Below are 27,901 nucleotides of genomic sequence, written 5' to 3'. Positions count from 1 at the left end.
GAAACAGTAGCCAATAGATTTACGCCAACTGCAGTGGAGTCGGGAGTGCGCAGAGCAGCGCAAACCTGTCGCCGCCGCCATGGACATTCCTGGGCCACCAAACATTGCACGGGGTTGGAGGCTGAACGTGTGCCAAGCCCACGACAACGACCACTGCCACGGCGCGACGCTGCGACGTTGCGGCGTTGGCAGCGGAGCAGTAGAGCCACGTCTGGTCATAACAAGAGCAAAAATGCTAAGCGTAAATAACTCATAGATAATAATGCAATGCATTTGCGAGTAAAGCAATTGCAATGCAGGCAAAACAAAAGACTTAGGACACGAACTCGCCAAAGGAGCAGCGCGCAGCAGCCGAGTCATGTAACAGCCGCAGCCGCAGCCGCAGCGGCAGCAGCACTCGCAGTAAAATCGGCTCAAAAACAAGATCAACTGGTTTCAAAGCAACAACCAGAGGCAAAATAAAAAAGAGAGAAAAAAAGACTCACTCAATATGTTGAGCTCAAGACCTGTTGAGACCCAAGCAAGACCCATTGTTGGTCTATTGCGCGTGCCGTGCGCTGTAAAAATACTTTTTCCCAAAGAAGTTTCAGTTGTGTTTTTGACTTTTCGTCGTGCAGAACGATTCTGCTCTAAACGTGATTATCGCCCAGACGCAAAACGCAGACGCCGCGGGCGTTTTATGGGTGTATGTGTACGTGTATGTGCATGTGAATGTGTGAGTGTGTAATATTCGCGAAAAGTTGTTTTCGCTACAACCCATACTTATATACATACAAATATATATATGTATATATACGGTGTCTACCCATATGCATGCATACATATTTGTATATAAAGTCAATTTTCCTGTTAACGAAACCTGCCAAAACTGCAGCAGCAGCAACAACAACAACAACAACGACAACAAAATGCAACATACGTAAATTTGGTGTCGAGTGCAACTCCCCCCACATCCTCCGCGCTCTCCGCACTGGGTAAACATCGCATCTCTGTGTGCTCTGTGCGCGAGTTTAGTGATGTGCTAAATGCTAAACGTCTAGCAGATCAAAGTACTCGCAAATATGCAAATGCTACATGAATAATTATATGTGTGTACGTATCTCTCGAGTGGCCGCCGTTGGGTGAAAGTAAACGAATTTGTTGTAATTAATTGCACGCGAGCATCGTTTATGAAGTCTACATACGAAAGTGGATAAATATTTAAGACAATCTTCGTCTCACTTGGATAAACAGCGAGCGACATAGAATTGATGGGATTTGTCGACAAAGCTAAATGGATAAAACTATTTGAGGTGAGCTGAAGAGATGCCCGGTGCATGCTCCAATCATTCATTATGTTAGAACGAAGACTGAGATTGGGCCCAGCGAATGAGATAAAGCAAATATTTTGTTGCTCAAATTTACTGTTAAAAAGAATGTTCAGCAACGATGTAGATATCTAAGAAATTCTTTTGATTGGAATAAGTCCTCAATTCAAATATATACATATATGTGCATATACATTCATATAGCGAGATATATGTATATAATCTAGCCCATTTAGATATCTCAAATTCATAGCTAAACTGTTGACTTTGCATAAGCCTTTAGCGGACTTTAAGTCAAGTAGCGAATTAGATTCCACACTTAAGGCATCCATTTCTATTCACTGATATGTTATGAATATGTTAAGAACTCCAGAGCAGGTTGTAGGTCAAAAACGAATTGGTTTATGCAAATATTGAAATCTTACAACGGCTCAACTGTGTCGCCAGCCCCATTCCATAAGTTTCGGCAAATTTATGCCGCGAATAAAACCCGAAACCCAAAATTTGTGCCTTTTGCCCGACTCTTTGACAATACGGCCGAGCCGCCTTTTTGGCAGCAGCCACAAAATATGTCGCCTATCAAATAGATACATTTGCTGGTCTGCGTTCGCTGCTCTCTGTTCGCTGTTCTGGTTTTAAGTGGAAAACAAACAAGCTCTCAAAGAGTTTCGAAATAGCATTCAGGCAAACAGAAATGTTTATGCATATACCCACAGTTGCTGGTTAACTATTTTTATTGACTCTAGCTTCGACGCTTGACACCTTTGCGCTTTTGTTTACGATCTCGGCCAATGAGATAGAGCTTATTGCTTTCTTCTTCTTCTTCATCTGGTTCCCTATTTTTGGGTATCGAGTCATGTAAAGTGCGGTCCACGGGCGGGAATGACAACATTAGGGCGGACCAAACGATGCTTAAATATGTCATTAAAGTGGAATTTCGACATGTGATACAAATTCAAGCTCCGCAATAAAAGCTTTACTAAAATAGGAATAGAATAGAGTGAATAATCTAATATATATGTAAGTGTATAGTCCATGAAATTTTATACATGTCTCTATATTAAATAGATATATGCAAAACTAATATAGCAATAAAAGTTTATTAAGTCTAAGCATGGAATTTGTTGAGATAGAAAAATGCATTAAAGATAATAAACAAGTCATTTTTATATAATTTATGAATGTGGAACATATATAAAAAAAGATTAAAAATATCATGTTTAAAAATATCATGTGTATTTGAAGTGTTCTGCTTTCGGTTGAGTTTCTTATGCTAACATAAATTTTAAAAAATCAGGGTATAAATAGATAAATTAATACTGATATTGATATAAGCGCCAGATCACTCGATACATATATATATGTATTTATAACCATGTATATTTGTATACATCAGCTACTTCTCTACAGAAAATAATAATTATTAATATTGTATATGAGAAAAAAAAAAATTAAAACAAACAAATTTTGATAATTGAACAAATTAAATTACAGCTAGATGTTATAGAAAGGGAAACTTATATTGCTCAATACGATCAAAAATAATTGAACATGCTCAATGCTCAAGTATAAAACGAATTGTATAAGCCACATTAGACAATGCTCGCATAGAGCACAAATATTCTTTTGTGCCAGCACGAGAAACTCAACTGGAGCCAGCTGGTCGGCAATTGAGATGGAGACTTTTGACTCGAGAGTGTGGGTTGTGGTGCCCTCCAGTGCAGTGGGCTGAATTGGGGTAACATGAGACATAAGTCGCTCGTGCCGACACACCTGAGAGCTGACTCAACGGCAACGGGAACGACAATCGAGAATCGACAGATCGAATGGAACATTACGAGATCATTTTATAGGGCCGTACTCAAAGCGAAAGGGACACAAAAGCCAAATGCGGAGTGTGAGGTGGACACAAATGAGAAAAGAAACAACAGACAAACAGAGTGTGTGAGTGAGGGAGAGAGAGAGAGACAAAGAGCTACCTTTGTCAGCTCCAATCAAAGATCATAGATCGAGCTAGGTTTTAATTACCAGTGAAGCCCATTTTGTTTTTTGTTTGTGTTGTTGCTGTTTCTGGTGTTTGATGGGCGCATAATCGACACCGTTATTCCGCTCGCTGGAGACAACTTGATACTGTCCCACTTGGAGCTGTCAGCTGGCTGGTGCACCTCAAGCTGGGCGCGGTTCCCGAAGCCAATTGTCCGGCAAATGCGAGCTGATTACTCCGATTGCATAAGCTGCAAGTCAAACAGATTTTTCACTGTCAGATTTCCGTGTTTCGCCCCTTGGCAGAGATCACGCGACAGTCGAGCTGCTAAAACGCCGTTTCGGTGGCATTTCTGTTGGCCCCAATAGCAAAGTGTACACACAAAATCCAAGCTCCACAATCCATAATTTAAATGTCAATGAGCAAAAGAGCAGACAGCTAGCTAACCCAACAGCTGGCAGCTGGGTAGCTGGGTAGCTGGGAGATGCTAGCTGGAAGCTGGCTCCAAAAGCTGACCCAATTTCGAGCAGCCAATGCAACAGGTCGAGGCAGACCCGCAGACCCGCGGAGCCGCAGACCTGCAGACCCGCAGCTCGTCGCCAGCTAAGTCTCAAAACAGAAACACTTTCTCTTGATCGGGTTCTCGAGCGACTTCGGTCGTCGCGTCGACCGTCTGCAATTAAGAGAAAATTTAATTTTGAATTTATTAACAGCAAAGAAAAATACGAGCATGCAACACACATCAGACAACATACAGCAGCAGTACCAACAGCAGCAGCGCCAGCAGCCAAAGTCAGTTTGGATCGTTCGTTTTGACATTAATCAAGAGTTTGCCTGTTCTCAGATGAGACGATGGCAGCAAATACAACAATAAATAATTTATGCCATGGCGTATAATCAAGTTCAGGTCGAAAGCAGAAGGTATAATAATTAGGCACGTTATAGATTGAGCTTCTTCAACGAATGATAAATAAGGCGGTGCAAACTTTTCCTCAACTTCTCTCCTCTCCCCCTCTGACTCGCTTAATATTTTCAGCACTGTATAAATCAATGAATTTTTTAAATTGTTTGGCAGATTCTTAACAGATTAGCTAGTTGGTGGCAAGAATAATATATTTTGTAGTTTTTAGTTAGAAATTTACAAGCAAATAAAAAATACAAGAGGTATATAAGATAAAGTGTGATGTTTGATTGTTAACAATATTTATTTAATAATCAAAATAGTCCTAAATATAATAAATTTGTTTCTTGTCATTTTATTATGTTATTATAATTTTATTTAAACAATAAAAAAATAAATAATAATATAAAAAATAATATATTTTTCAATTTTATATTTATTGCTTTTTGCTTTTATTTCTAATATTTTTGTATATTTAAAGGTAAAACAGCTTGATAAAATACAAATAGTATTAGTATTAAAATAATATTAATAATAAGAAATAAATTAAAATAAAATTTATATGTCATTTTACATGCTTTTTATAATAAAATATTCTAGTATAAAAATATTTGTTTTTTGAAGCCGCTCATATATACTGCAACATCAAGAAAGTATGAATACAAATATATATATATATATATATATATATATATATATATATATATATATATATATGTATATGTATATATATAAAGTATAAAGACAAATACATACATAATGAGAAGTGCTTTTTGTTGTTTGTAAGCAAACAAATCGTGGCATATTCAGTGTAAAATAAAAAACTATAATTATAGTAAACAAAAATGCGGTATATTATGCAAAAAAGAAATAATAATATATACATTAAAAAAAATATATTAAGTAGTTTATTTTTTGTAGCATATGCTGTAACAAATTAAAAAAATAATATAACCTGATGCCACATTATGATAAAAAAAAAAAAAATTGAATATAAAATTCAGAGAGTTTTAATGAAATTGAATATTCTTTATAAAAAACAGTCAAAGTTCGTATTGTGATCTTACTATATTAATTACATATAGTTGTCTAGAAGGGTTACCCTGAAGATAAACTTCATAGAATCTATATGATCTATTGTGATCTTAAATATTTATATATATGTGATTTACTCTGTATATATGAAGTGGTACAAAAATACTCAAAATTGAAGCTGCCATTCAAGAATAGTTGTTAGTTATAAAATAGAAATACGCTCAACAGGCGCATAAAATCAAATGGGAATTTCCAATGAAATCATTTTATATATTGTAAAAAAGAACAAGTAAAACTAGATATATACAATACATATATGGAATTTATATTATTCAATGCAGAGACAATCAAAGAGGCCAGCATGATATATGTGAAATTCTCTTCTCATATAGCAATTTATTGGTTCAGTCGGCAATGTGGCCAATGTGTCAGCTGCTTGGCTGCCAGAGTAGCAAGCCCGCAATGCTCCAATCAAGGCGAAGTTACAAGAGCTATAAACTGCTGTGGTATGTCCGATTGTTTGAGTTGAAAACTCGTTCCCGATTCAAGTGTTTGCACTACGCTTGACAGCAAAGCGCAGCCGATGGAATTCCTTGAGAGTATCAGTTACAAAACGTTTCAATTTTTTTTGCTGCCTCACTGCGCCGTGTCCATTGGAAAAGTAATTTCGGATCGGTTATCGTTGGCCATTTGTTTGTTTTGAGCTATTTAAACACGCGCTCGCGCCCCCTGGCCCTAAATGAGACAATCAAACAGACAGGTAGACAGACATACTATAGTGAGAGCTGAGCAGAGACAATGAAATGGAAACAAGATATTTTTTGGCATATTACTTAAAACGCTTACCAAATTGGCTATAAATACATAAAGCGATGAAATGGATAGCAGCGCCAGTTGAACTCATTGCCTCACATAGACTCACATGGAGATTGGCAATCCGCATCTGTTGCCATATCTGTAGCTGTATCTAAAGGCATCTGCGCAACTGCCACCGCATCTGGCTATAAATGGCTAATGACAATCGATTTGCATAAGCAACGCAATTAATCTTTGTAATAAGTAGAAATCGAACCGCGACCAGACCGCGAAAGACAAACACACAAATCACGCCCGAGGCTTGAAAACTACTATTTAAAAATTTTTCAACGTATATCTTTTAGTATGATTAATGAAAAGATGTCCGAGCCGTGGCCAGACACAGAGACAGAGTCAGAGTCAGAGCCAGCTAAGCCGGGCTTATCGAAGGGACAGAGTGTCATTATTTAAATTATTTGTAAAGGGCGTCGATGGCCGCATCCATTAGTGTCACGTCTATGCGGCTAGAACAGAGCCCACAGACCACTGAGCAGAGCCCATAGCCCAGAGCCCGATCACACCAACGCCTGGACTCTGGATTCTCCACATTGTTGCATATTAATGTGCCATGGCCAGCTGCAAACAGTTAGTTCCATGTGCGGCATATTAATTATGAAATTTCCTACTCCACTCTCTGTGTGCGTGTGCGTGTGTGTTTATATTTATGAGTATTTTTCACGGCCTCTCTCTTTCCCTCTCTCTCTCTTTCTCTGTCTGTCTTTCTCTCGCTGACTTTCTGGCCTTTCACTTTGGAATGCGGTAGCCGCAAAAAGCAGCCCATAAAGCACATAAAAACAAGCCGGTCAGTTCAGATTCCATTTAGCAGTAAGCAGTGCAATCAGATTTGCCCAAATATTTCCCCAGGAGTTACGCAGCTTGCGAAAAAAAAGAAAACAACTTAAAATAAATAAATTATGTGCTTGCATTTAGGTACACTGGCAAAATTCTTTGCCTTAAGACCTCTTTAGCGATTAATATATATTTAGTTTATATATTTACATGCATATAAATATGTATGTTTATTTATATTTATCTATTTTTATTATTATTATATTTGTATTATTAATAAATTAAATTATATGCGATAGCCCAATTTTTGTAATATTTACTGACAATTTTTATTTAAAGAAAAAATAAAAATAGAAAATAAATAAATATGTTAAAAATGTTTTCATACTCAATAAATTAATAACTGAAAACAAAAAACTATAGATTTCTGCCTCAATCTGTATAGCACATAAATATCAAAGAATATTTAGTACAAATATTTATATGTCATTTATGAATTTCACACACTAATATATTCCAATATTTTATGTTTATATTATAATGCCGCATAGAGACAGACAATGTTCTCTTAATGAAATTTAGTTTCATCTATTAAGATATCAGTGTATATATAAAATAAATATAAAGTTCCCATTATCGTCATTTAAATTTAAAAATTTGAATAAAACCTCAACTAAAGCCCCAAATTTACAATTGATAAATTGATAATGCACAAAGCCAGCCACTAGACTAGATAACGAGTATACAAAGGCAGTCTTTAGATAAGGAATAGCAAGCAAACAAAGAAATCTCCCAGACATGGACTCAACCGTGATTAGGTGCAGCGCTTTAATATAAACACATTAAACCACAAAATTTGTTAGTTTGAGCACATGGAGCTGAAATGGGGTGCCAGTCTATCGTCAACTGAAGAACCGAGAAATAAAATGAATGAAATTCTTTCAATAGCAACTGCTAGCTGGCCATAAACTCTGTAAACTGATATCGCTGATCGAGCAGAATCATTTGAGCTCTTCAGCTCACAGAGCTTTCTCGGCGTTCGCCATAAATCTGGCGGACAGCACTTGAGACAGCGACAAATGCCGTTTAAAGATGCCTCAGCTGGGCTGCTATCGGGGCTCTATCGATTAGCAACTTGGCTAATTAATGCGCGGCGAGGGAACAAGACATAAAAATAAACTCCAAAACTCTCCAAGAAGAAACGAGCAACAGAACAACAGAAATCGCTCGTATCTTTTTGGGCTATCGATAAAGGGCCGCGGAGTCGGACGCTGGGCAAATATTGAACAAAAATAATACTATGGTCGAGGTTAATGCGAGCTCCCGGAGTGCTCTTCAGCGGAAGCCCGCACAATCCAAATTGAAGCTCAGCTCGAAATTATGAAATTTCGTGTATGGCACCGACCTTGTCGACCAGCACGAATCATTAATCATGCAGCACTATGGATAGTTAGAGACGCGTCTAACGGTTGCCCAGCCGATCTGCGTTACGTGTGGACGTGTCTTGCTCTGTGGCTATCGCAGAAGCTGAGGCATCGGCATCTGGCAGTCGTCTGCTTGGAATAGACAATGCACTCCCATCGCACTCGTCCACACCCATTTAACCAGTGCCACGTCCCCCTTGGGCACTTCCGATAAGATCGCCTGCCCCAGCGGTTCAATAGAAACCACAGAACAGAAGGCCCTCTGCATTTGCCTGAACCTGAGCCTGCGCATTTTTACCGGGAACGATAACATAACCAGCTGCATAACATGACGTCCAAAGAGCGATAGAAGTCGCTTCAGACTCTGATACTCTGTAAAATGATTGTTATTTAAATTCATGTAAGAGACAACAAATGAGAGGAAGTTTAACATACCCAAAATTAAAATTAAATTAATAATATTTATATATAATTTATTTACCTACATGCATTGGGAACTCTACTCTAAACCTTATTCCAATAATTATTATTACCCAAAACATCAGTTTGAATATTAATTAAGAATCGAAGCAAAGTGCCTGGGCGCCCTTAATCTATAAATAATTTGTTGACTCTGAAAATGATTCGATATTCATATTTGAATTTGCTTTGTTAATATTGCCGTTCGATCACACTGAATTTCAATTAACAATTCAGGAAATTTTCTTTAGAATTTTCTTTGTTTTAATATTATGTTTGGTTTGTGTTTCACTATCAACAAACTTTTAAGCAGAAATATTTATTTCTTCCTCTTCAACATTTGTTTTCCATGAATCCATACTTTGTCATGTTTTAATATACCCTGTTTTGAAATATCTTTTCAACTGTCATAGCTTGCTGGGTATTGTCAGAACACTTATAGCGCAAATATCTGGCATTATGCTCGGCAACAATTTCCAGCGAAATGAAATCGAACGGCATTTATTGCATGCCAATGTGGCTCCAAAGTTCTTGGCTGACACCTGCAGCCAGTGCTTGGGCAGAGTCAGAGTCATAGGCAGAGCCAGAGCCAGAGCCAGACAAGAAACCATTTATAGAGTAGCAAAACGATCAACAGACGATCAACTTTCAAGGCAATGACGCAAGGCACGCAATGCTGCCGCTCCCGCTCCCGCTCCCGCCTCCTCTCCCTTGCTGCTGCTGCCACTCCCGCTCCTGCTACTGTTTCCCGTAGCGCTCGCGGGCCCATCTCCTTGTCTCAATCACAGACTCTGTGTCAGTCGCAGTCGCAGTCGCAGTCGCAGTCGCAGTCGCTGCCAGCTGTCTGGTGACTTTGTTTTGTGGCTTTCTCTGAGAACGCTGGCTTAATTATTATGGGCAGAGGAAGTGGAGACGACGTTGGCAGCGGCTAATTGCGCTCGCTGTGCCTGCTTAATTTGTAGAGCCGGACGACCACTAGACACCTACCTAACTAGCCCAACTCGACTTCCCACTGAACAGAATTCAATTTTTAATAAGTTCTTTGATTTTCCCATTCGATTGCAGGGCCACTAAAATGCTGCGACAAAAAACACTTTAAGCATATTGTATAAGCAGCTCTTCGCAACATGCCCACTCGCCACAACTGGGATACAGAGCGCGTGGGCGTGGCACATTTGGCAGGTGCACTCAGTCCGCTGTGCATAACAGATGCCAATCATGAGATATTACGTCCAAAGCCACGCAGGTAAGCTGAAATTATTATTATTTATTTATGGGAATATATTTTGGTCTAATATAATTTTTATCTTATCTTTAAATATATATATACTTTTTTTCGTAATATATATCAAATGAACTTGCATTGCACTTTAAGTGCTTAAGATAGTGTTAAGCGCTCGCAAATGAACACTAGATGACGCCATTTTATTTTGAAACTGCCTAAAAGCATGCAACACTTTTCGTGAAACAAGTCAAGAAAATTTAAAGAATCGATGCAAAAAAATGCGTAACGAATTTGTTATATATATTTATTTAAAATGAACTAAAATAATATTTCAATTTTTTTTTTATCTTATTATTATTATTATTATTAATATTAGTATTATTATTGTCTGGCTAGACACCGGAGCAGACTAGCGAGAAGATTGCTTCCTGCGAGACCACTAAGGCGGTTAAAACGCTTGGGTTTTGCCAAAAATATTAGATAAGTTTAGTTTAGGGATACTTGTAAATATATATTTGTAAGTCCTCCTGAATACATCAGAAGGTTAGGTTCTATATAAATAATCTAATTGTGTTGTTAAGGTACTAAACTTGCATTGTACAGATTCAGCGCTTAAAATAAATATACACAAAAAAAAAAAAAAATTTTACATCCATGAATTTCCCATATTGTTTTCTCAGTTCTCGAATATATTTCTTGTTCTGTGAGATGTACTTCAATAAGTACATAATGTAGAAATATTTATAGTCTTGTCATTTTTAATTTATATTTTCAATTTCCAATTATTTTTTTTACTTTTACTCAATGTCTACAGAGTATTCTAATTTGTATTTAATATAAATAATTTATTATGATTTTATTTTAAGAGTATAAACTTATTTATATAGTATGTAAATATATATGAGAGTAGTACACAATATTAGACATAATTCTCTTGCACTATCGAAAGACTTTTAGCTAGAGTATTAGAATATTTTGGATAGAGCTTGAAGGGATAGCTCTTCCATTCAGGTGTTTCTCGTGCTTTTATCTCTTTCTGTTGTTTCCGATACGCGTATCCATAGCCGAACAATGGATACTATTTTCGGTCTTGGACACTTGCATGCACAATTGTGCACAAAAGCGTGAAGCGTCTGAAGCTGAATGGACAATAAACTTTTGTGTAGTTTTTGTTGTTGTTGTCTGTTTGTGTTCTTAGGCGGTGAACTTCTTTTCGGAAGTAGTACGTCGCAGTAGTAGTAATATCAAGCAGACGCATTCGAAGAATGGCCAATGGTAGACGCTATTTATTTTTTTCTTTAGGAATTGGGTTTGTTGTGGCCGAACTAGAAGTAGAAACGGGCACAAGACGTCTAGATATCAAAGTTATTTTGTTTTTGTTTTTGTTTTTCTACTGGCATTGTGAAGCCGGTCAAGGTTAATTTGGGGGGAAAATTAATGCCAGCGTGAGACGAGTAGAGCAGAAGATCTCTTGGTCGCCGGATGTGTGCCAAAAGCATATATATCTATACATCTATTATGAAAGTCCAGATGAATATTTGAAGCTGAATTTCGATAGTGATACGGACAGCACTGGGCGAATTCAATTAACTGCAAACTGGAGCTGAAGGCATTTCAATTTTCATACGCGATTTCTCAATCGAACAAAAGCCGCAACAACAATTGCAGATTGTAAGTATCTGTGTGCATATGTGCTGGTGTGTGTGTGTGTGTGATGTACACAGGAAACCGAAATATGACTGGCATTTTGGAAACTTTTTGCATTGGACAAACAATTAAAAGTTTTGAAATACGTGTAACAAACAAACAAATGACAGTAGAAATTCACACAGATGAAAGTGAAAATCGCGAAATGTGAATAATTAGCTGCGAACAATAATAATGCCATAGCAAACGAACTCAACTCAGCTGAAATAGGAAAAATTTACGAAAAATTCGCCACACACAATTCGCCAGCTAACAACAACAACAACAACAACAACAACAAATTGTATCTGTATCTATAGCAGCCACGTTAACATCTGCGCCAATGACAATGGCACGGGCATGGGCATGGCTCACGGTATCTCTCCGCTCTGGGCTCTGGGCTCTGAGGTCTGGGGCCTGGAGTCGAGGGCATTAAACCCCCATAGTTGTTACATTTTTTTATTAAAGCATCTTCAGCGCAGCATTAAAAATGCGACGACGACGCGAGGCAAGTGAAAATGTAGTTACCTTTTTACCTTGTCCATGGCTGTGCCCGTGCCCATGCAGAGTGCAAACACTTTCTTTCACACACACACACACACATTCAGATATATACACACGCACACATAGGCAAGGCACAGCACGGCATATTACCCATATGTATCTGTGAGATACTTTTAACGTTTGTCAAAATGCGACTATCTACTAACAGCTAAATCGCAGCTTAGATAGAAATATCAAGCAGAAAGGCAGGAACTGAGGCTGACTAATAGATACTCCTTAAAATTGAATAAAGGAAATTGAAATAAAACTTGCTATATGATGTATTGTATATTAATAAATGGATTGCTTAATGAGGGAAATAGTAGTCTATAAGCAAATATGTATTAATTAGGTAGGTTTTATAAAAAATATTTGCATTAGTTCAAGGTTTTATCAAAAATATTTGCATTTATAATTTATAATTTATATTTGCATAATTATATAATTTATATTTGCATAATTTTTAATTGGAGGATAAGTATTGGAAAAAAATCAATTAGCTTCATTTATTTATTTTTTTTTATATTCTCTTAGCTCACTTTGTTTTTACAGGGTATCATGTAGATACTAAGCCATGACTTGAATTCATGAGAGAATCATAATTTGGCACAGACTCTGTCCGCTCATTTGACAACTTTCTCCGATCGCTTTATGGCTATAGGTCAGCTGCAGTCAAGTACTAGACCAGAACGTGGCTAAGTAGCCAGAGCTGTCATCAGCACAGGGTATCTGAAGTCAGGCTAGACTGCACAGCTTAAGCCAGAGCTCAGAGCTTCCATCAGCTGTTGCTCAGTGCGCCAGATGCTGCTGCTGCTGCTGCGGCTGCTGTGGCTGCTGCTGATATCTGCAGTCAGCTGTGGATAGACAAACGTCTCAACGTCACACGCTCAACTAATTAAGTCGTTGGGGCCAAATGGGATTTAAAATTGGTTAGGTGGGCGAGTGGAAGGGGCAGCTCGAGCGGGAGGGGTAGCGTACGAGTGCGAACGGAAGCGAAGCTACTCGCATCCAATGACCGCATCTGCTGGCTGCTGCTGCTGCTGCTGCTGCTGCTGCTGGCTGGCGCCGTGGTTAATGGCCAATGTAAAGCAGCCAAATGCGGAAATCTTGTTAGCGCCCCGCGCACAATCGGCGCATATTTATCTATATATCTGTGGATCAGGTGCGATGTAATGATAGGGCTCGCTTGTAGCTACTAATGCATAAAACGCTCTGCGTTTCATAAGAGCCGCCGCGCACACAGCACATCACAGCAACAACAGCAACAACAATAATGATAATAATAATAATAACAATAAAAGAAAAATGAAACAAGTGCGATATACGCTGGGGCTAAAGCCCTTATATAACAACTGTAATTAGCTGCATAAACAAACATCCAAAAAGAAGAAAAAAAAAAAAAAATACAAAACTAAACGCACGGCAAAGTCGTCTTTGGTCTTTGGTCTTTGACCTCTTTTACGTTTCCTGTTTGAAATCGTACACAAAATAATGTTTAGATGACCAATCATGCGCGGAATTACCAGTGCTCTCAGTTGATGATTATGATTAATATTTGCGAGCAGAAATAAGCGCTTCAGAGATGCGCCAAAAGTGTTTAAATTTGTCTTTAAAGGGCATTCATTATATGAAAGAGCTAACATCTTCATAATTCATTAATTAGTGTTAAAAGTGGCGATGGTAAATCAATTCGAATTAACAATTTCATCATGTTTCGAGCCAGCAGTCAAAACTTTGTTCAAATATATATTTAAGTTATTTCTCAAGTCATTTCTGTATATTTTTTATTTAATTTTTATTTCATAAACTAAACTTGACATTTTGTAAAAATGTTATTAATTCAATATTTCATTCATTATATTCACAGAGATACACATAAATATAATATAATAATTTATATGTATAAATTAGTTAAAAGATATTTTTACATACTCGCAAGGCATCTGATAATATCAACTAATTCAACCGCAAATTGCAAATTTCATTAGCATTCTCTTCAAACTTTAGAGCTCTGATTGACATCCAACATAAAACGGGCTGAATAAGAAAATTTTATTAACGAGCTAAACCAGTTCGAGAATAAATCTAAGCTCTATCTCTCCCTCTCTCTCTCTTAAAACTGAACCTAAAACAACAATCTCTTCAATCTCTAAGATCTGAGTGCGTTTCTTTGTAATAAAATATATATATAACTATACACACATACATACATGAGCACAACAATATTTTCGGTTTTTCTGTTTTCCCAGACATGACTCGACACAAAAATAGAAACATATTTCGTCTTAAGCAATTTATGTCAAAGAAGTGTCGAAAGCTCTTGCATCGTGGATTATTGATAGCAGACTTTACTCTGGCTCGAGTTGGCAGAAAACAAAGAGCTTAAGACTCGAGCTAGCCTTGGCTAGAACCACTAACCACACTAATTAGCAACCAAACATATTGGCTTATGTCTGGACGATGCTGTTATTAATGGTTCTGAAGCACAATTTCCTGACTCGAAAAACGAAAGTAACCTAAGCCGCGGTGTACTGCAATCCCATTAGCCGACCTCAAACTGAAGTGACACACATATTTTGGATAGTTTCGTATTGCTTGGATAGTTCGGGCAGCTTGGAGAGTCTGTCCATAGCACTGCAGCCCAAGGGGCCGGGCACAGCTAATAGGTTTTTGGGCTTTTCTTTGAGCTGCAGTTGCCGCCTTCGGCCAGTTTTTCTACTTTTCTTATATATATGCTTATATATATTTCTTACAGTTTTTGGTTGAGTTGTTTAATAAACACGCAAATATTACATTAAACTCTCTGGTTTACTTTTGCTTTTGGGGCCTGCTGGAGCGCTGCTTAATGGCTGTACGCATACTTATTTACAGTCTGTCATTACAATTCAGTAAATTAAGCTTTTTAATGCGCAAATTGTTTCGAGCAACATAATGTTTTAAATAATTAACAACGCCAGTCGGGGTAGACTAGAAGCAGAAGAAAAGCAAGCACACGAAAAACAGAGGAAAACGCCAGAGAAACGATGAAAGTTATTGTATAATCCAACGGGCGGAGAGTACGCCGTACGCATGGAGCGAGCGTCTATTAGAGGTAGCGCCCGCCCAAAGTTTTTCCGCATTACGTGGGTGGCTCTAAACTCTTTCCCTCCAAATGACCGGCTATCGGTCTTAACTTTCTAATTGCGTTCGGGCTTCGTTTGTGGTTTGCCGGGCACGGCCCTAGGATGTAATTCTTCATTGGCACAAAAGAACCTCAGCTAGGTAGCTGCTGGCTGTAGGCTGATGGCTGCTGGCTGCTGGCTGCCCAATAAAAACCTCAAAAGACCGTTATATCAACAAGATGAGCTGGTATAAATCATTAGAAGCAGGTTATGGCCAGCGATTTATCTACGCTACACATGAAATGTATCTGCCAGATGTATCTTGAAAACCTACGCGTGTCTGCACATGCTCAGAACACAAAACGTGATCTTGGGCCCAGGCGCGGAAGGAAGCTGGCAAAACGATCTGATAAGTGTCAAGATTGTATAACCTTCGAGTGCGTTCCAGGCCACATAGTTCTCTCTCTCTCCCTCGCGCGCGCGTTCTCTCGCTCCCTCTCACTCTCTGACTGTATGCCTCACTGTGGAGTTGTGCATAATTAAATTCATGAAGTCTATGAATAGAGATGAGCTGAATCGCGACTTGACTCAAATAATGTTAGAGAAAAACCTTGAGCTCTTTTAACTAATTTATAAGTGAGGAAGATGGAAATTGTGTGTTATTTAGAGTATTTGATAAATGAATTAAAGGCAAAGCATCCAGTGTACTAGAACATGATTCAAGCCAAAAATCCATTTTCTTTATAACAAAAAATAAAGACATTAAAAAAGAATTATTTTTTATATAACATATATTGATGCTTTTAAACTATTTAAGTTTATATTTAATACTAATTTGTGAGTTCATATTATTTTATTATATTTTTATATCATTTAATTTTTATATTGTTTATTTATTGTAATGGAATTTAGGTACTTACATAAGCTTTCTTATTTATAAATTATTATACTATATATGTAATTATAAATAAATATATATGTATATTGTTCATTGCAATTTTTTAATAAGTTATTACTGTATATTATTATTAATATTTTTGAATTTTTCAGTACTTTTTGTATGCTATTACTGATTGTTATTAATTTAATATATTTTTTTTTTTTGTATATATATATATATATATATATATATATATATATATATATATATATATATATATATATATATATATATATATATATATATATATATATATATATATATATATACATTTTTTTTTATTTTGTTGGCCTAATAATTTCCTAATTTTTTAATTTTTTTTTTTTTATCATTATTATTTAATTTGCTATTTATTATTTATAAGTTTAATTTCTTTATGAATTATTTTCTAGATTTTTTTAGAATAAAATTTTATTGTAATAATATTAGTTTAGTATAAAAATTATACCAATTATAGTTAAATTTAGAGAGAAGACAGATGTAGAGGGGAGAGGTAGCAGTTTGTTATTGAATATTTTAATAGAAATATAGTACATGAAGCACGTCTGTATGCAGACACCCAACTCGCATTCACAGTGACTCGAAAATCACAATATCACTTTCAAACGAAGTACACACAACTGTTGGGATCTGCCCTGGAGTAAATCTCCGCCTGCTGCTGCTGCTGCCGCTGCCGCTGCTGGTGGTGTTTGTTGGCTGTTGTTGGATGTTACAGTTGTGCCATTGTTTTGGTCACACAGCTGAGAAACAACAACTCACGGCAGCTGAAATTACCCAAGCCAAAGACCTGCAAGGTGGCATGGGCTTGGGCCCCAAAGGCCTGCGCTACACTCTGTGAAAATCAGGAAAAACAGACGTCGCGTCGTCGCCGCGCTTAGACAATGACTCGGCAGCGCGGCCGACGTCGCAACGTCGACAGCGGCAGCAGCGGCAGCAACTGCTTTGGCTTTGAGCCGCCGGCTGGCAGTTGGCAAGCTTCAGTCAAGCTCGAAGTGTGAGCGCGAGCGGTAACGTGTTCAAGTTTAGTTTTTCCCGAGTTGTGTGAATATTCGGAGTCGGAGTCGGCAGTCGGAGCCGGGATTTCGGTTTCGGAATCAGATTTGGATACGTACGTCGGCCACGCAACGCTGCGCACGGCGCTGGAGCAATGAAAATTTATAATTTGCATAATTGTTGTTATTATTTGGTGTATTAAATTGTGTATGCCAGAATCGCAAGTCGAGTGCAGAGTGAAATGGAACCAAAGCAAAAGTCGTAGCTAAATGCGCCGCAACATCTAAAAGTTTTACAATTTCCAATTTTCTGAAATCCAACTCGATTCCTATTGGAGCCCCATCAGCATGTACTGCACCAAAGATTGCGCCTGTCGCCTCTGCCGCGAGCTGCGCGACTACAAGCTGAGCGCCAAGAAGTCCGCCATGCCGTTCCAGTCGCCCGCCAAGTCGAAGGCGAAGCTGGCCGGCAAGGCTGCTCCGCCCAGCTCCCTGCTGGGGCGCATGCTCAATGAGAACTTTATACTGAGGCGTCGCGGCATCTCGCTGAAGAACTTTCAGCCGCAGTCGCTGCGCAACAGCGAGATGTGTCAGTCGCAGCCGCGGGACTTGCCACGCCCAGCGCAGACACCCTCGCCCACGCCCATCGAGGAGCTGCCCGACTGGGCGGCCACACAGCGCAGGCGGGAGCGGGAGCGGGAGCAGGCACGGCAGGATCGTGATGGGAATGGAAATGGAAATGGGCATCTGGGTGATCGCGAGGTCAAACCAAATCACAAGGTGGTCATCTATTTCGGTGACTCCATGAGTCGGGCTCCGCAGCAGCCACAGTCGCCGACACCCGCATTGACTCCAAAGCTGCCCGCAGATGGAGGCAATCTCCACTCGCAGCTGCTGCAGGAGATGTCCCAGAAACTGCAGGCCAATGACAACGCCAAGCCCCAGACCGAGGTGGTGCTGGCTGCAGACGGGGCGGTGCTGGCGGGGGCGGAGGCTAGCGCTGATGATGAACTGCCGCCCTACATTGAGAGCGTGCAGAATGGCGTAATTAATATCAGAATTGAAGGCAATTACCGGCGCGCCAGCGCTCTGGTGGAAACGGTGGCAAAGCCAACTCTGGCCGTCGTTGGCCAAATGAAATCCGATGCTGCTGGCAGCAAACCGACTGCAGCTGATCATCATGATAATGCTGGCAATGATGACGATGATGATGACGACGACGACGACGATGATGATGATGATGACAGCGTCTCTGGCCCTGGCCACGATGCGGAGACCGCGAGTCAGTCAGATTCATGCGATTGGAGTTACGTTCAGGAGTGGCGACGCGCCGCGAGACGGTAGTGAAAATGCTTTAAATGATTTGCCATTATTTTCCATCCATTTCATTTCTTCTTTTATTTTTCACCATTGCTGTTGCTGGTTGCCCTCCGTTTTCGTTTTTGCATCAATTGTTGTCTGAGCTCCCATTCTGGCGCTGTGAAAGCAACCAGCCAGCTAGGGCTTGCCCTCAGACTGGCAAGTGAAAACCCATTTCGGGGCTCAGTTTTTATTTGCATGAGGACGGGTGGGAGGGGGATTGGGAGGGGGCTTACATGAGAGTAAAAGCGAAAACAGAAATCGTTACATCTGCATATCTCATTTGTCTAATTAGAGGAAATATGAATCAAGCTTCTCCTGTTGCAATTATGAAATTAGCATAATCTAACTTAGATCTAAAATTGAAATAATAATTGGAAAATGCCGCAGGCTCGAGCGTGCTCAATTAATTCTTTAATATTCTCCCATCTAACTAAAATTGGAATAATAATTGGAAGAGGCTGCAGGCTAGCGCAAGCTCTGTTACATCATTAAGATTCTCTTCTCTAGACTATTTTGTTGAGATGAAAGACTTGATTCTCTGTTTATAAGTATTGAAGGAAGACTCCAACACAACTGGAATGATTTTGAATAATTTGTAGCCATTTAAATCCTACATTTTCTTATAGAATATTATTGAATATTTTTATTTTTATTATATTAATATTATATAGAATAATATTATTTTTAAATCTATAATATAATAATAATAATCGTTAAGTAATATGATTTTTGGCATATCGGAAAATTTAGGCAGATCTGGAAAATTTTAATACTCTTAAGTGTATGTGTATAATATTTTTATCATTCGTTTCCGCTTAACTCTGCAGCGATCGACTGTTGCTGTCGCTGCATACAGAAATGCGAACAGAAATGAGGAATAGGGTTGAAAATGTTCGTTAACATGCATTAGCAGTCTACTGTTACCATACTGTTATTTAACAGAGCAAACACATTATTCTGTTACTCATTCATTCTGCTGCTTATTTCTGTTCCCCTGTTACCTCTGAAAACTGTCGTTCAAATTTTGACCCCTCTAACTATTTCTATTTTCCTCTCTTTATCTCTCTCAACTTCACTCCCTCTATTTCTATTTACCATATATTTCTCTATATTTCTATATTTCTCTGTGTCTGTCTCCCTCTATTTTTCCCCAACTCTCTCTCTCCCTCTCTCCCTCACCATCTCTCTCTCTCTCTCTCTTTCTCTTTCTCTCTCTCTCTATTTCTCAATATCGATTTTTTATTTTTGTTTCTCTCTTTCTTTATCTCTCTCTGTCTCTCTCTCTCTCTCTCTCTCTCTATCTATTTATATTTCTCTCCCTCTCTTCCTTCCGTCCCTTTCTCTCTTCTATTCTTCTCTTAAAGCTAATATTTTTCTATAACTTAATACACCATATTCAAAAGTTCTCAATCAGCGCCAGATAATAACAAGACTTATTTAACCAAACAGAAACATTTTAATTTGATATTTAATATCTTCATTAAACACAGCCAACTTCCTCTGCTCATAGTGTTAATCAAGGTGTAAATCATTGGGTAAAGCATGTCATGTCTGAAATGAGATTTAAAGAGATTAAAGTAGTTTGCATAGTAAACATCAGTAGTGCAAGCATCCGTTTGCCATTAAGTGTTTACACTAAAGAGTGGAAGTGGCCAAACGATGCCAAGCCGACTACATTGATCAGTCAATCAGCCAATCGATCAGTCAATGTGTGTTCCACATGCATGTACATATATAACTACATTATATATATTTTGATTCAGCTCAATAATGTCGAGAGGTCACTGCTCATTTCAAGTCGGCCAAATGAGCTCAGGTCTCAGCATTGTAAGACAATTCAGGAGCTATAAATCGTATTTAGCGCAACTCAACTCAACTCAACTCAACCATCGGCAGAACAATGGACAGTTTTTGGTGGCTAGAAGAAGAGGAAAAAAGCAGCTAAATTCTGGGTCAATCAAACATGGAGACCTCGCGACGTTTTATGTTACAACATGAAATCAAAAATCATAATAAAAGCAAACGATTTAACTTCAGTCTGTGCGCCATGCAAATGAGCGCTCGTAACTGCCTCTTAATTTTCGAGTCTTTTTTTCTGTATACTGTTTTCTTTGGGGTTTTTTCTTGCTCGGGCCCAGTTAGTGGGGCCGACGACAGTGCAGAAATGTGAGAACGAATGGCAACCCACTTTCATAAACAAAAGGAAACCTTTTAATCTTGCCGTGCACAGAGATCGTGATACTCTTCTAATAAATACTCTAACTGAAGCTGATGATTAAAAAGAAAAAAAAAAGTGATTCCAGTTAGAAATTTCAAGACTCGAGTGAATATTTATATTTTAGATTTAATTTACAAAGAATTCCTTCAATATAAATGATGGAATTAAGCTTTAGTCATATAATATAATTAAATTGATTTTTGTTTTATACACAAAGTCAAGGAACTTCTTAACAAATTCTCGATGAATTTTAGAGAACTAAGCTTAAAGTCCAATAATATTTAAAAATCTTAATTAATTGAATTCATAAAAATTATGCAGCTTAACAGTCACTTGAGGATTATTATTTTATTTAATGGAGCTGAGCAGACACGCGAAAGTGCTTAACTCATATTGCCAACAGGTCTTCAGCTTCAGGTTCAACAGCTTCAGAAAGGCCTAAGTCCCCTTTTGTTACACAGATTGCCAAAAGAATTTGACAAAGTCTCGCAAGACGCAGCAAGGGCATCAGCGACTTTTATCTGCTTTTAATTAGGTGCCACCACCCAAGACCAAGCCCCAGTCCAAGCTCAAGCTCAAGCTCGGCTAACCTCACACAGATGCACAGATGGCCAAGTAGATTGGCAAGACGGTGTGAAAGATAAGCGTTAATGTGACTGATAAATAGATACACAGATAAACCCATGGCAGCCGCTGATGCGGCAACCGTTAGGCGTTGCTTTGTTTACTTTCGGTTGAGAAACTCTCTTGAATTCTAATTGGTTGCATAACTGATGGCCCGCTGCCTTGAAATGGGTCAAGTCTCCAAGTATTTGCATAATAAATCCATTTTCTTGCTCTCTTTTTCGCCAGTCTGCTTCAGAGTGTCATAATACCCTAGTCAGATAGTAAAAGATCTTTGGCTAAACTTTAGCATCGGCATATTTTAGCATATTTAGCTATGCTCATTCCGCAATTCATAACTTTCAATAGATTATATCTTATAGGATTTCTCTAAATTTCTATAGGGGGCTTATAGATACCATGCGTCTTCTTTGCTTTCTGTTATTTGTCAGCATTCATTCTAACACCTCGAACTGTTACGCGGTTCCATTTTGCAATCATGAAAATGGGCAATTCATTAAACTTATTCTCTAAAGAATTTTAGCATATGTTCGCATTGAGGATATTTATGGGTGAGCTAAGGGATAATTGTAGTTCTTATGTAACTGAACTCAAATCCAGGCTTAAAACCTTAACAAAGCAGTTGGAGAAGAAAAAGGTTTTATTCTATTTATTAAAAGACTGAGTAGAACTGTCGTTAAAATTATTAGGGATAAAAAAAAAAACACAATTTTTAAAGGTGTTTTACTTCTTTATTTATTATTATTATTATTTCATTTCTTAATATTACATAAAATATTTTAATAATATACATTTATGCACATAGTAAATATATTTATGTATTTTTCACATAATAAAAAATTTTAAAAAGAACAGGAATGCTGACTTTAACTTAAATTGAGTGACAACAAAATTACTTTAGATAAATTATTTAATGTGGTCTTCTTGAAACTTGGATTTGACCTTGAAACTATTATGAAAAAATTAAGGCAAATCTTTTTTTTTCTTGACAAAAATTTGGTTACAACCATTAAGACAATTAACTTGAATTGACAGCAAGTAAAATTTAAAAAATATACGTTAATCTATTTAAAATTGTCCAGCAATAATAATTGGCTTCTATATATTTTTCTGTAGTCTTTTTTCTTTTATTTATTTATTTTTTATTTTTTATAACCGGATTTTGAAGTGTTCATGATACTAAAAAAGTTTAGTTAGTTTATTTTATTTCTATGACTGATATAAAAATATCACGCATTCATTTTTATTCCTGCTTTATAAGAATATTATACCTATACTGAATAGTAATTAATAATAACTAAAGCAAATAATATAATTTTAATATTCAATATATCTTATGTAATTGCAGACCCACGGGAAATTTGCCGCCCAACTTTGGGCAGCAGGCGTCCGGTCAGATGACGGGACTACCGCCGGTGCCGGTGCCGCTGCAGTCGCAGCTGCAGGCACAACAACAGACGCAGCCAGCGCTGGCGCCGCACACGTTGCAGGTGGGCGCTGGTGGGGCTGGCTTGACGGTGGCCATGGCCACTCCAGCGCCACGCGTCTTCAAGGAGCTGGCGCAGCAGCCCAACAAGGCGGCGCTCAGCAACAAATCCGCAGCGAATGCGCTGCCCTTGTCACAGCAACAACAACAACAGCAACAACAGCAGCAACAGCAACAACAACAATTGGCATCGCCAGTCATGAAGGCGGGCATGCCGCAGCGGGCGGTGGCGGGACCCGCCCGGCTGACGGTGCAGAGTACGCCCGTGAAGTCGCAGCCGCCGCAGCTGAGCGGCAGCCTGCAGAGCTCGCCCAGTCGACCCACGTTGGGCATACCGACGACGACAGTGGCAGCGACGCCGACGTCGACGTCGAATTCAACGCCGGCGCCACGCGCGCATCAGCATGAGCAGTTCCGAGCCCTGCAGCGGGTGCAGGAGTGCCACAGCTCCTCGGACGAGAATCGCAGCTCGGGGCATGCCAGCATGTCGGACACGGGCGGGCACAGCTCGTCGCCGGCCGGGGGCATGACATTGGGACCGCTGCCCGAGGATCGACTGGCCGCCGGCGTGACCAATCGCAGCACGCGCTCGCGACGCCATCGGGGCATCATGCCGGCCGGCAAGGCGCCCTGGAGCGGCAGCGGGCTGGAGGACATCAAGCTGGCCATACAGCAGCTGACGATGCGCTCCCAGACGAGCAGCAGCACCTACAGCAGCCTCAGCGCCGGCTCGGAGAGCTCGGAGCCGGCCCGCCGTCTGGGGCGCTACTCCTCGCTGGAGACGGTCATCACCAGCACCAGCGCGGATGAGTTCGTGTGGGTGGACTCGCACAACCGGCTCGTGGAGCTGCAGCACCCGCCGTGGAGCCAGCAGTGCATCATGCGCGTGCTGCGCAACGGGCGCTGCAAGCAGCAGGCGGATCACATCTCGGTGGAGGTCATCTCCAGGCTGGGCTACCTGCTGCAGCGTGCTCTGGTGCGCATCGCCAGGGAGATTCAGCGGTTCTCGGCCGGACTGGGCCTGTGCTCCAAGCAGGAGGTGACCGGCGCCTTCAAGGTGGTGCTCTGCTCCACGCTGGCCGACTCCTGCACCAAGGCGTGCCTGCGCGCCGCCGCCATGTTCGCGGTGCCCGGCGAGAGCGCCCTCAAGCAGAGCAAGTCGTCGCGCGCCGGCCTCCAGCTGTCGGTGGGCAGCTTCTTCAGATGGATGACGGACGCCCGGCTGGGCAAGTTCATACACGAGTACGCCGCGGTCTACCTGTGCGCCGGCATTGAGAATCTGCTCGAGGAGATCATGCTGCAGTGCGGCGGCGCTGGCTCTGGGGCAGGAGGCGGCGGCAGCATCACAGCCGCCGCTCTCGATCAGAACATCGCAAGCTCGGGCGACTTCTGGGGCCTGCTGCAGCCATTCGCCCACTTGAATGCCGGGCGCATTGCGTCCGGCGCACTGGCCATGCCACGCTGGGCCAGCCCCTTCTCGCTGGCCACCTGCGTGGGCAGCATCCGCGAGCTGAAGGAGAAGGCGCTGCGCACCCAGCAGGAGTTCCAGCACGCCGCCGCCCTCTCTAATGCGGCGCTCAGTGCGCTCTTCTACTTCATGCGCTGCTCCCAGCTGGAGCACACGGAGCTGGCCGCCCAGAGCTCCACGGCCGGCCAGGCGCCGCCCAACAGCGGCACGCAGAACGTCCAGGAGCTCTGCTACGAGCGCGCCTATGTAGTGCTGCCGCCTCTGGCCGAGTGGCTGCGGGTGGCCTCGGCGCACGCGGAGCACCGCAACGGCCTGATGATCGACAAGGATGACATATTGCAGGTGAGCTTGATCCGAATCCTCCTCTGTTTTACGAACTCAATCGAATTCCTTTCCCAGGCTGCCCGCTTGCTGCTGCCCGGCGTGGACTGTCCCATACGCCCGGTGGCCCATGACGAGGAGCTGCCCACCAAGAAGACGCACTTCAGCAGCGGCAGCGCCACGGGCAGCTCCACGGGCTCGGGCTCGGGCACTGGCACCGGCAGCAGCGCCAGCTCGCCGGCCGTGAGCAGCATTGGCGAGGACACCTCGGAGCTGGGCAGGCGCGCCACCATCGCCGTCGCCTTCAAGCTGCTCCTGACGGGCCGCGCCGAGCTGCTCGCCCAGGCGGCGCAGCTGCTGCCGCCCACGACACGCTACGACACACAGAACAGCGCCGGACTGACGGCCCTGATGATTGCCAGCATACGGAACGACGAGGTGGCCCTGCACGCCCTGCTCGACGCCGGCTGTGACCCCAACGTGGAGGTGCCGGCGGCGGGCACGGCGGGCTACCCGGCTATACAGCCAGACACGCAGCACTGGACGGCGCTCAGCTTCGCCGCCAGCCGCGCCAACTACGTGGCTCTGCGCATCCTGCTGGAGCGCGGCGGCAAGGTGGAGGGCGGCGCGCGCAACAGCGAGGAGCGGTGCACGCTGACCCCGTTGCAGCTGGCCGCAGGCACTGGCAACCTGGAGATGGTGGCGCTGCTGCTGGCCCACGGCGCCAACGCGTTCCTCTCCACCCAGCAGAAGGACACGCTGTGCTTCGCGGGCGCCGCACAGAAGGGCTGCTTCTGCGCCATCTCAGTGGCGGCGGCGCACGGACATCGCTCGTGCCTGCGCAAGCTGCTCACGCATCCTGTGTCGCCCGGCAACCGGGATGTGCTCTCGCTGGAGGAGATGCTCGCCGAGGGCGACGTGGGGGGCGTGCGCGGCGCCGGCGGAGGCGGAGGCGCTGCCTCGGTGTCCTCTGGCGAGGATCTGCTGCCGCTGCTCAACAAGACGCAGATCAAGCGTCTGCAGGAGGCCATGTACCACAGCGCCGAGAACAATCACCTGGGTGAGCAGCAGAGGGTGCAGGATTCGTATTTGGCCAGAGCTAATCTCCTATCTTATTACTTGCTCCTCTAGATATTACCATAGAACTGCGCAAGCTGGGCGTGCCCTGGACCCTGCATTGCTGGATGCACGCGCTCTCGGCGGCCCACGAGCTGCGCCTGGACGCAGTCATCGACCAGCTGCTGCAGGACTTCCTGCAGGTCTGCCCGGACGACTACAGCGCCCAGTTCGTCAGCGAGTGCCTGCCGCTGCTCTTCAACATCTTTCGGAACAAGAACGAGGGCACCACCCTCCTGCTGGCGGACATCTTTGCCACCTGCTTCGGCTGGGAGGCGCTGCACCCGCTCAAGGAGCAGCCGCCCATGCAGCCAGTGCAGGGCACTCGCATCGATCCGAAGTTTGTCAACAATCCGGAGCTGAGCGATGTCACCTTCCTGTAGGTCCACAGCCCGAGTCCCAGCCTGATTCTAGCTCTAATCCTGGTTTACTTGCAGCGTCGAGGGCAAGATCTTCTATGGCCACAAGATCGTGCTGGTGACCGCCTCGCCGCGCTTCCAGAGCATGCTCAGCTCCAAGCTGAGCGACGCCAACAGCACGCCCACCGTGCAGATCAATGACATACGCTACCACATCTTCCAGCTGGTGATGCAGTTCCTCTACAGCGGCGGCTGCCAGGCCCTGGACGTGTCGCACGCCGACGTGCTCGAGCTGATGGCAGCGGCCAGCTTCTTCCAGCTGGAGGCTCTGCTCAACTACACGGAGGCACGCTGCTCCGAAATGGTCGATGTGGACAACGTGGTGGCCATGTATATCCATGCAAAGGTGAGTCACGGCAGGGTCTCAAGCCAGCGAGCTCGGACTTAATTTGATGCTCCTCCCTTCTGTTCGCTTCTCTCCCTCGCCAGGTTTACAATGCCAACAATCTCTTGGAGTACTGCCAGTGCTTCCTACTGCAGAACATGGTGGCGCTGCTGACCTACGATGACTCTGTGAAGCGGCTGCTCTTCGCCAAGAAGATACCAAACCACGACGTCCTGGCCGGCCTGCTGCAGACGCTGCAGCAGCGGCTCAGGTCGCGCAAGCCGAACGCCGTCGGGCTGATCAACTCCTATCGCTCGCCGCCTGCGACGGCCACGCCCATCAAGAAGTAGCCAGCCCCCGTTATAGATACATATATATAATATATATATATATACATGTTCCGCTTATGTCATATTTATTGCATTGTTTTCTGTAACGAAGTCTCGCTCGTATGTATTATAGAGTCCAGAGCCCCTCGATTCCCCCGATTCCCCCAGTCCCAGTCCCAGTCCCAGTCCCACTGTTAATTTAAATACCTATGCTAGGTAACGTGGTACGGATTAGAGCGTCCTGTAGCTACCTGTAGTTAGTTGAAATTGTTTCTGCATTAATCTAAACAAAAACTCGAATAAAAACTCGACAAAGTTTTACAAGTTGTCTGTCCTCTGGGTTTATTTGTAATTGGGCGGCTTGATGTAGTCCGTGACGAGGACGGACTCCGCCGGCTGCTGCTGCTCGCTGGTCAGCTTGGCTGCCTCCGAGATCTGCGGCAAGATGTTGTTGCCCTCGGGCACGAATCCATGATCGTCGGCCTTGTAGTGCACCTCCACTTCCTTGCCGTCGCCGTCGAAGTACGAGTAGGAGCCGCTCACCTCGAGGAACTCCGTCTTGGTGCCCGCGTTGTGGACAACGGCTGTCTCCTCGCGATGCGAGCCATCCTCGCCCTGGTAGAAGAAGTGGTATGAGCCATCGTCGTGCTTCTCCTGTCCGGAGTCCACAATGCCCACGGCCGCCGTCGTCGTCGAGCTGACACGCAGATCAACGGCGTCGCCCAAGGCACCAACTAAACACAGTCCGAGAAGGCTAAGGAGCTGCGCGAGGAGAGAGAGGAGAACCAGAGTTAGCATAGACTCCCTAGCTGAGCCGCTCAGGCTACTCACAAGTTTCAACATGTTGCTGTTCGTTCCGCTGCTCGTCACCGTTTGAGCTTGAGCCGGGCCGGCGCTCGTCTTATATAAACGCCCAGAGCAAATCGAGCAAAACAGATCTCATTGCGGTCATCTTCCTTACCGGTTTTCGCTTGTGACATGCATAAAGTCGC

At 42.4% G+C, this 27,901-nt stretch overlaps 2 protein-coding genes across 4 annotated transcripts; one reads left to right on the top strand and one right to left on the bottom strand.

Annotated features, from left to right (window-relative positions):
* The first annotated feature begins 256 nt into the window (after positions 1-256).
* Positions 257-27,233, top strand: LOC108614460 (ankyrin repeat and BTB/POZ domain-containing protein 2). Of its 3 annotated transcripts, XM_018008598.2 has the most exons (7): positions 257-1,292; positions 9,820-10,000; positions 22,794-24,741; positions 24,799-25,780; positions 25,852-26,215; positions 26,274-26,601; positions 26,685-27,233. In XM_018008598.2, the coding sequence occupies exons 2-7, from the start codon at positions 9,882-9,884 to the stop codon at positions 26,928-26,930; spliced, it is 3,987 nt and encodes a 1,328-aa protein (XP_017864087.1). In that variant the 5' UTR covers positions 257-1,292; positions 9,820-9,881; the 3' UTR covers positions 26,931-27,233. The 3 variants fall into 3 exon arrangements, with proteins under 3 accessions (XP_017864087.1, XP_017864086.1, XP_089325322.1); XM_018008597.2 differs by lacking the exons at positions 257-1,292; positions 9,820-10,000 and adding an exon at positions 17,004-18,581; XM_089469196.1 differs by lacking the exons at positions 257-1,292; positions 9,820-10,000 and adding an exon at positions 22,678-22,728.
* On the bottom strand, positions 27,226-27,901 carry Cpr78E (Cuticular protein 78E). The gene is made up of 2 exons (XM_089469197.1): positions 27,741-27,901; positions 27,226-27,671 (listed from the first exon to the last, which is right to left on the bottom strand). Exons 1-2 carry the CDS (start codon positions 27,750-27,752, stop codon positions 27,252-27,254), a joined length of 432 nt encoding a protein of 143 aa, XP_089325323.1. The 5' UTR covers positions 27,753-27,901; the 3' UTR covers positions 27,226-27,251.

The sequence above is a fragment of the Drosophila arizonae genome, chromosome 4 (genome assembly GCF_054131065.1).
Source record: "Drosophila arizonae isolate 15081-1271.41 chromosome 4, UAZ_ARI_1.0, whole genome shotgun sequence".
NCBI lineage: Eukaryota > Metazoa > Arthropoda > Insecta > Diptera > Drosophilidae > Drosophila > Drosophila arizonae.
This window is presented reverse-complemented; position numbering and strand designations above follow the sequence as displayed.